The sequence below is a fragment of the Siniperca chuatsi genome, linkage group LG13 (assembly GCF_020085105.1).
Source record: "Siniperca chuatsi isolate FFG_IHB_CAS linkage group LG13, ASM2008510v1, whole genome shotgun sequence".
Taxonomy (NCBI): Eukaryota; Metazoa; Chordata; class Actinopteri; order Centrarchiformes; family Sinipercidae; genus Siniperca; species Siniperca chuatsi.
Window position 1 is genome coordinate 7,030,184 of NC_058054.1, and position 9,628 is coordinate 7,039,811.

The 9,628-nt window shown below is 37.0% G+C and overlaps 1 protein-coding gene across 1 annotated transcript; it reads left to right on the plus strand.

The window, feature by feature from the left end:
* Positions 1 to 1,186: 1,186 nt before the first annotated feature.
* LOC122887369 (ferric-chelate reductase 1-like) lies at positions 1,187 to 9,070 on the plus strand. Its single transcript, XM_044220488.1, has 7 exons — positions 1,187 to 1,625; positions 2,254 to 2,354; positions 3,433 to 3,639; positions 5,891 to 6,001; positions 6,770 to 6,911; positions 7,434 to 7,550; positions 8,540 to 9,070. The coding sequence occupies exons 2-7, from the start codon at positions 2,256 to 2,258 to the stop codon at positions 8,590 to 8,592; spliced, it is 729 nt and encodes a 242-aa protein (XP_044076423.1). The 5' UTR covers positions 1,187 to 1,625; positions 2,254 to 2,255; the 3' UTR covers positions 8,593 to 9,070.
* The last annotated feature ends 558 nt before the right edge of the window (positions 9,071 to 9,628 follow it).

A 9,628-nucleotide genomic window follows, 5' to 3' on the forward strand; every position in this document is an offset into this window, starting at 1 on the left:
CCTGATGTCACAAAAACAAAGTCCTTGTCTGTAAAGGAAAATCTTCATTCTTCATTTTCCAGAGTTTGCTCCTGTTGTTGAGCAGGGGCACGCCTTGCTTTAAAAGAACTAACAGCAAAAGAAATGTAATCATTCTGAATCTCAGCATAGAGTTTCACAAGGCTCTAAACATAGTTTCACAGGCTTCTCCCCTTTTCATGCTCAATTGAAGTGCATAAAAGTTTATATATTTATATGCTGTAATCTCAGATACTGCGCCTTGTTAAGTGTACTGTTGCATTTGCGATGTTCTCTTTCATTATTTGTACTATAAACTTCAGGAAATAAACCAAACCTTTCTTACTGGGAAACACAGGGGATGGAAACACCAGGAATATAACCAATCTGATAGGAATGTTAGATCACAATGTGCCCTTGGTTTTACTAGAATATTTGGAATAATGACAGCAAACTGTCTGTTTCTGTCGTCACACCAGGTGACACTGGATGGTGAAGTACATTGTTTACTTTGTTAGACAATAACTTATCACATGGCAGTATGAGCTACAATAAACTAATAACTGTATTTTTTTTTTACAAGTACTGTCTGAGAGTAAGGTACAATTTCCCACAGATTATTAACTACTACTTCTCATTAAAAAACACAACCAGTTTAATCTTAGTTGAAGAGAGCTATTGTGAAATACAGCTATAATTCTGCTTTCTCTACTTCACTTTTAATTCGGCTCTCACTACTGCGTGTTTCTTTTCTTGAATTTGGGGCAGCTTATTACTAGACTGTAACTGCACTAGAACTGTATTTCTGGTCTATTATTGTCTGTTTTTATTCTGTTTTATTTATCTCATTTTATTAAAGTTGTTCTAATGCATTTATTCGCCTTATGTAAAGCATTTTGAATTGCCTCTGCTGTGTCTAAACAAATAAACTTGCCTTACCTTAATATTTAAAAAAGAAAAGTAAAAAGAAAACTATCACCTGAAATCACTGACTTCACATTTAACGCGCAGATAATCGAGTGAATTGTATAAGAAAATGTGTTGAAAGACAGCTAGTAACCTCACTTATAACCAATAGTGAAATCTGTTTTTTTTTTTATTTCAAAGTATATTTCAAACAGATTTTATAATTTTGGAATAAATAGCCTTTATTTCACTTTGTGAGTTTATATGAAAGTAGATAAAAAATGTGGGTAAACCAGAAGATAGCAGATTACATTTTAAGTAGATAATGAACTATCTGTTAAAATATAAAGTGGATGAACAATCGAATAGGCCCACAATCTGTAATCCAAACTCTGAACTACAATAAACTAAAATAAGGTGCTTTGTGAGGAACAAATCCTGTTCAGTAAACCAGAAACTGTATTCCTATCAAGAGTGCAAGGCTGGTTTTGGAAGAACTGCTTCCTGGAGACACCGTCCATGCATGTTGTTAGTCAGGTGAATTCTTTCCAGGCCACGCCCTCTTCAGGATACTGAAAGCCACCCCCTGCACCCCCACCACCGAGCATCAGCCCTGCCTGCTGATTTAAATACTTCCCTCAGCGATCATTTGCACACAGAGAAGCAGAAACAGCTGAAACAAGGACATTCCTGCAGCTCAACATTTGACTTTTACGGCTTAAGTAAGAAAACTTGATCAAATCACATTTCTATATTTGGATTCTCCTGAATGATTAATGTCACTTTTATTATTTATTTTCATTATTTTTTAAAGTTTAATAAGGTTAATTGAAAGAATATTAAGTAATAGTAACTAGATGATTTGAAAGACAGAAATCTGTTTTGCTGATTTTGGGTAAAGTGGAAAGTTTCTTTTACAGAATATGATGATGAATATAATTTAAATTCTAATCTATGAATACAGATTTTGTTTTTGTATAATTCAGCATCTTTTCACTGAACCAAATGTGCTTTCTTAGCAGAATTGTATGAATACAAATTTTAACTTCAGATATGTTATTAATGTTATTGGGTATGGATGTGCTAAGAAAAGTTTTAATGTAAGAACAAAGGGTCGCACACTCTGGCTCCATATGCATTTCTCTTTTATTCAGATGACGTTTCGGCCCTTGGGCCTTCTTCAAGATCAACAGTCCTGAACAGTTTTAATATCTCTAGGATTTATTAAGATTTTCCAACTTAAATTGAAGTCTATTGGTGATAGAAGGGCTCTCAAATCAGACCTTATTTGTCCGATTTTTTGACATTGACTTGATTATTTTTTGTTCATTTACTGTGCCCTCCTGTTAGGAATGGAACGAGGATTGATCCTGTTGGTTGCTGCACTGATGGCTTATGTGGCACCGGGTGTCCAAGGAACTGCTCAATTGTCATTTGCCAATAATACACAGGTTGGATCTAATTCACTTTAATCGTCTCAGTGTAAATACCTGCTTGACCTTTGTACTTTAAACAGATAACTATAATATTTGTTTAACTATCACTTTCAAGTTGTGTTTCCTTTTGAGCTTTAACAGCATCTGTTTGGCTTGATTCAGTATTTTTTATTCGTTTATAAAAACTTTCCAAATCCATTTTTTAAATGTAACACCTAAACAATACAAGGGTTTATGTCGGGTTCTTTATACCTGGTTACTGATCATTTTTAGTTGATATTGTGTTAACATCTGCATATTGAAGTATCAAAATCTGCCACATTTCCTGTGTTTGGACTTCTCTTTTATTGAGAAATGTTGATCAGTTTGTGGTGCACATGTTTTGGGTCCTTTTCCGATAAACAGCTTCTGGTTTTAAAGGGATACTCCAGCAATCTCACTATTGCACATCCAGAAAGTTGAGGAACTCACAGGGAACAGATTTTAAAATGGTCAAAATTGATGGAGTAGAGGCAGAGATATTCTGACTTTTAGTCCCTAGAATGGGTCAAGATCCAAAAAATGCTGGATCCTACACTTCACACAATGCAACTCAATAGTATCTTTCTTTAGTTGACATCTCAGAGTTTAGAAAGACATTACACAACAGCTTCAACAGGCTGATCAGTACTCAGATTCACGTATAACCTGAAATTCTTATGTAAAATTGGTGCCGTGCCCATTTAACTCAGCAGCGCTATCTCAGTCAACCTGCTTCTTGGAGCAGCCATTGCCTGACAAAGTCAATTTTACACATTTTTACACATCAAAACAAACACCAAGCAGATTCAGCTAAGTAATGACTCCTTTCTCACTGCTGTACAGGGCAAAAAGAAGTGTTTAAAATAACAGATTTCAGCTTTAAAAGCAAATCATTCCATTGGAGGTATTATCAAAAATGTATAAGTTGTAGTTTTACCACAAAATATTTTCATGACCCAACTGGAGAACAGATTTTAGTCCAGTGAGAGTAGGTGCAAATGATTTAAGCCCTTAAATGTCTACTCTTGTGACTTGGTGTATTAATGACAGCGTGCGTGTGTTTGTCTACCAGGTGAACATCACTCGGGCTGGTTGTAGAGTCAGCAAACTGTGTGTGGAGACACCAGCTGACTGTGATCCTACTGGAAACAACAGCTGTCTGTTTGCGTCTGTGGTCGCCAGCACCCCAGTGGCTCCCAACGGCACTGAACTGTCCATCGAACTCAGCGGAGCCTCCAAGGGATACATCGCACTGGGACTCACTGCGAAAGCTTCAGCGGTAACACACACACACAAGTACTAGTGTAATAATCCAGTTACCAGTTGTGGCCAATTTCAAACATGTTTTTGCTAAATTGGACACATAATTGTAGCTCACGTCATTTTTGTTTTAGCAGGACGTTCTTCAAAATATGTGACACATAATGGACACAAATCTGTCTTACCGGTTACCTTTTAAGATGCTGAGTCCCAAATATACAGTCTATTGTCCAAAATCAAGGGCTGGATCCTCCAAAGGACTTAGGTATGCCCCTTCAGAGGACCTCCTCCTCTTCCCCAAATGAGACAGTATAGATTCACAGAGACCAAATCTAATGCTGTGTTAGGCAGCCATTGTCTTGTTAGGTCAAAGATTTCCACAAGGAAGTTGCCCTTTATCTGCCAGTGGCAGTGGAGACTGAGAAGTTGTCTAATACCTGATAGACATAGGAAAATATTTTACCATGTTAATGATACTGTATCCATTTTTATGTGACGCCTAGGTGTCCAACAAAAGCAGAAGCAAATTCACTTCCTTCTTTATTTATACTTTTATTGATTGAATGCAAACACCTGTCGTTAAATACGACATGGCCATGTGGCTTGTATTGACTTTATAGCTATTAATTAAGTTGACTGAATAGTCCATTAAACAACTGACCTGTATTTATTTTATAATCAGATTCAGAAATACTTCAGTATGACTAGAATCAGTGTAGCTTATTAGATGATTATGAGATGGTGGATATTGCACAGCAGTAATAGAAGTATGAATAAATATCCATAAATTAAACAGAGTATATTACACCAGAGTATTAAACAGAGTATATTGCACAATATTTCAACTATGACGCTCTGTGGTGCATTTTGGGGGATGAGTCTTCCGCTGAAGGTACTCCTTTGTTTGACCAGCACGTCATGGAGCGGGTGGGAGACACTGTCCAAGATGGCGTGTAGTTTGGCCAGCATCCTCCTCTCTGACACCACCGACAGAGAGTCCAGCTCCACCCCCACAATGTCACTGGCCTTACGGATCAGTTTGTTGAGCCTGTTGGCGTCCGCTACCCTCAGCCTGCTGCCCCAGCATGCAACAGCATACAGGATAGCACTGGCCACCACAGACTCATAAAACATCCTCAGCATTGTCCGGCAGATGTTGAAGGACCTCGGCCTCCTCAGAAAACAGAGGCAGCTCTGGCCCTTCCTGTAAACAGCTTGAGTGTTCTTAGCCCAGTCCAGTTTGTTATCCAAGTGTACTCCCAGGTACTTGTAGTCCTCCACAATGTCCACACTGACCCCCTGGATGGAAACCGGGGTCACTGGTGCCTTGGCCCTCCGTAGATCCACAATCAGCTCCTTAGACTTTGTTGCATTGACCCCGGTACTGAAGGCAGGAATACATTGTGTCATTTATAAATTTATAATTTGGACAAAAGGCTCAATTTATCTGCCTATACATGGAGGAGCCTTTCAATCCATTATGTTTTCTGTATAAACACATGGACTTTGGAGGATCCAGCCCCTGAATTGTGACCATGGATGTATTATTATACATCAATGATTGGGACATAGCACGTAATACAATTTCTCCTCCATGTTTGAAAAGGGCAACAGGTGCTATATGGCTGCAATGTTTTCACAGAAGAGTAATAAACTGGTGTCTTATTACTGGATGACGTTATAGTGGAACAGTATTATCATGCTATGATGTTTCACCTGCTGTAACACACAGTTAAATGTAGCGTTAACTCCACATTACCGAGATACCAAGTGTAACGTCTCGTACATTAAAACTAAAACAAAACAAAAAAGAAACTCACAAAATTCCAACTGTCATCATTAACTGTCCAACTACCTAGCAAAGCTAACGAGCTAGCATTGTGAAGACACACATTGCAAACCTGTCTGTGAAGAATGTACATAGTGCTAGCATCCTGTGGACCAAACAATAGGTGGTAAAAGGTTAAACCTGGACAGAAAAATCACAGGCTTGTTACTTACAGCTTTCCAGAACTGTGCAATGAACTTGACATGAACACACAATGACATGAATTAACAGGAAAGTAAAAAATAATGCACGATGGCTCCAAAACATTCACAGGTGAACACACAGACAAAACAAGGAGGTCTGGAAACTAAACTATTGTCTGGACTATTTCATCAATTTATTTACTTATTTCCAGCCTTAACAAAGACACTGTATAATGGTCTTTTATTGTCTGCACTTTAAGGAAACCATCTCATCCTTTCACCACGGTTTCTTTCCTTAGGGTACCACCATGCTTTTCATCTGTGCTCAAAACAGCTCCAACAATGGGACGTTCCTCTTCCGGACAAAACAGAGAAACAACACTGATGGTGTGCTCACTCCAACAGAGACGGTGAGGCCTCATATTTACTGTCTATACATAGAGGGATGAAAAATGTATTTAATCCATTCTTCATACGTAAGGAAATTTACTTGTTTATGTTATATGAAACAAAGGATGAACAGTAAATATAATACATGCACTTAAAAATGATTAAAGACAATTTTATATAATTGGTTATGATAAAAAAAAAAATCTAAATATTTTGAAAATAAATGTTAAATGAATGCATTTATTTAACAAACATAAAAATGATTTTTTTTCCCTCAACCTTTCAGACAGGGATTATTTTCTATCAAATCATTCAAGTTAAAATAAACTTGCAGAGACTTGAAATTTAAGACACAGATGATATACAAATTAAAGGAAAACCCAGCATAAAATGTCTTAGTAAGGTGTCTGGCCACCACGACTCTCTTTTGGATCAATGAGCACAATTTTTCCAAAAGATATTCCCTCATTTGGTGTTTTGATGATGGTGTTTTCGAGACACATTGCTCCAAAATCTCCCATCGGTGTTCAGTCGGGTTGAGATCTGGTGACTGTGAAGGCCATAGCATATAATTCCCACCATTTTAATACTCATCAAATATGCCTTTGACACCCATCTGTGGGTAATCAAATGTCAAAAATGACATCATAGTCCCATAGTAACATGTACAAGTGATATATACCATAAGTGGTATTTAAATAATTTCTTCTGCATATTCTGTGTGTAATTACATGTTGCTGTATTTTCTTCTTATTTCACAGTACTCATATCTTGCTTTATTTTTCTAGAGCGTGACAGAAATCCGAGGCACGGTGAAAGGCAATGTGATCCAGTGCGAGTTCAACGTCCCTAACGTGAACGCCAGCAGGACCAGGACCAGCCCTGATACCACCTTCTCCATCCTCATCGGGACTGGAACTTTTGATGGAAGTAAGTGGACGCACATTAACAGACACTGTAAATAATATGATTTTGGTTCACAACATGATTTCCCTGTAGAAACCTGGTTTAGAAGTTACACAGTATTTGTAGATCATGTATTTCCCCCTGAGAATACTACTTGTTATTACATATAGTTTAAATTTAATGTACAACCAAAAACAGTGGTGTGTATTTACTGAGGACAAATTGGCCATAAATAGAAAAATAAGCTTTACTGTATGTTTTCCCATGCCAGTACATCAGTTTACTGGTATAAATGCCAAGACAATTATTGTTTTCACCCTGTAGGCATAAATAAAAATCAACTAATGATATCATCACAGGTTTAAGCTTAGCCACCCTTTCTTCTCCAGAAATACAGAAGGATCTACTGCTTTACATTCAATTTCAACTGTAAATTAAAGTGAATTAAATGCCATTTTATTGTGACTTTAAGCTACTCACCCACACAGCTGTCAGTGACGACATGTCTAACCTCCCACTGCTCTGTCCCCTCATGTAATTGTTCAGCTGATTTTGGTCCCTTCAACATCTCCCGGGACAGCGGTCCTCTGAACCTCGCCGACCCGACCAGCAACGCCACCACAACGGCACCTACGGGATCCAGTGGAGCTGTCCACCCTCAAGGTAAACAACGTTTTAAATTTGCACTTTAGTTTAAGCTCTTCAGATGCTCTAGTTCAGAAGGATTTGGTGTCCTAATTTAACACATTTGAGAGAAATCTCTATGGATTGAACTGCAGTATAACGATAACATTTAGCATGCCGATTAAAAAATGTGACTACTATGAATAGATAAAATCACAATTTACATGAGTTGTTTGATAGTTCATGTTCAGAAGGATGTGTAGTACTGTAGCCTGCAAGAAATATTTTTAGGGCCATAAATAAGAGATAACGAGATAAGGAGAAAACCTCTAAAATTTGTTAAAGAGAAGGAAAATAAAGCTGTTTATTAGCTTTCACCTGAAATAATTAAATAAATGTATAGACTGGATTAAACTTCTATCACATTCAGTTAGTTGCAGAATGACAGATGTTCCTTTGAATATTGGTTCATTCTATTCGACCACTGTGGCAAATAAATGTTACAAAATATTCATGATTAAACTGTGTTTTTCTTACAGTGATTAAAATTTAATTATTAAAAGGGTCAGTTCACCCAAATTACAAAAAAAACCAAAAACATATTTTCTCTCTTACCTCTAGTGGTAGCCATGTAGATAATTTGTATTTTATTTGTCCAGTTTCTGCCTCCACCCCAACACAATGGAGATGTGGTGCTCAAAAGATTGCACAATGACATTTAAAAAGTTCCCCAGCAACATGTCTGTCCAGAAACAATGTCTCAAATAGTCTCAATAATCCAAAGACCTTACTGGGAACCGTTTTTATTGCAACTACTGTAGAACTAGTTCCAATGAAAACTGTTAGCGAGGATTATTACTGACTAGAGAATATATATATACCAAGAAAAAATAGAGTTTTGTAATTGGGCTGATCCGTTACAAACCTCACTGCACTGAGCTGCCGTGTCATTAAAGAATAAACAGAAGAGGAAGGGCTTAATGAACAAACTTGTTTTTATAAACACCTTTTGTCTCTTTCACTGCCAGCTGTGCTGCTCTTGCTGAGCGTCCTCACACTGTCCGTCATGCTGAGAGCCTGAGAAGTCCAGGAGGAAGTTGTGGCCAGTTGAATACAATAAAGACGGCTGATGCACAGAGAAAAATTGAGTATTACTATAGTAATACAAGCTATACTTTTACTTTTTTATTTTTTTTTATTTTACTTGTTTATACAAGTTAAAAACAAATTATATTCATAAGGAATTTGGACTTCTTGTGTTAGTAATCTAATTATTTAATTTTCTGCATAGGACTACAGGAAGTGTGTTGTTATTCCAGTTTTGCACTAAAATTTACATCATCAACCGACCCATCTGGCGACACAAGGAGTGTCTGCAAATGCACATTTACAGACTTGGGCGTAACACATTTGAGCCATTTACCTGAACATCCTGGAAAACTCCAACCAGGATGGTTATTATCTTTTAATATTGACATGTGATTGTACTGTGATAATTGTTTAAAAGGGACAGCTAAAAAGGTTCATGTATTGTAAATTAATAAAAGTTGAAACCATGATTTGTTTGTTTGTGGCATCATATCATTGACATCTCCTCCTTGAAAAAAAATGCAGCAAGAGAACAAGAAGGAAACCAAACCAAAGCTTGACTAGAGCTGCAGCTAACAATTATCTCAATTACTGAATAAAATGTGAAAAATATATAACTTATATAAAACAAAAAGCAGCCAATCCAGCAGGCAATGTTTGTCATTTTTCCTTTAAAAATTACTGTATTATAAAATTAGTTGCAGATTTAATTTTTTATTTTTTAGACCAACTGACTAATTGTTTCAGCTCTACATGACATCACCTGTCAACATCTGCACGCTTTACTCCTTCACAAAGAAAAATAAATGTTGCTAAAAGCCGCTATACATTATAATTTCAGATCGTTCCAGACAAAAACTGACAATTATAAGAGAAACATGATGAAATTTCTGGTGGCCAGTCCAAAACGATGGTCCTAAAGTCAAACTAAGACATGCTCACCAACGGCAAGATTCAAGAGCTTTGGCGAACAAAACCTCAGAAATCTGACAGTGTCACAAATTTAGGACCAAATTCTCAGTGTGACT

Coding starts and splice junctions, on each gene's coding strand:
- LOC122887369 (XM_044220488.1), top strand. CDS start 2,256: ATGGAACGAGGATTGATCCTGTTGGTTGCTGCACTGATGGCTTATGTG. Junction 2,355..3,432: donor CATTTGCCAATAATACACAG/GTTGGATCTAAT, acceptor TTTGTCTACCAG/GTGAACATCACTCGGGCTGG. Junction 7,551..8,539: donor TGGAGCTGTCCACCCTCAAG/GTAAACAACGTT, acceptor TTTCACTGCCAG/CTGTGCTGCTCTTGCTGAGC.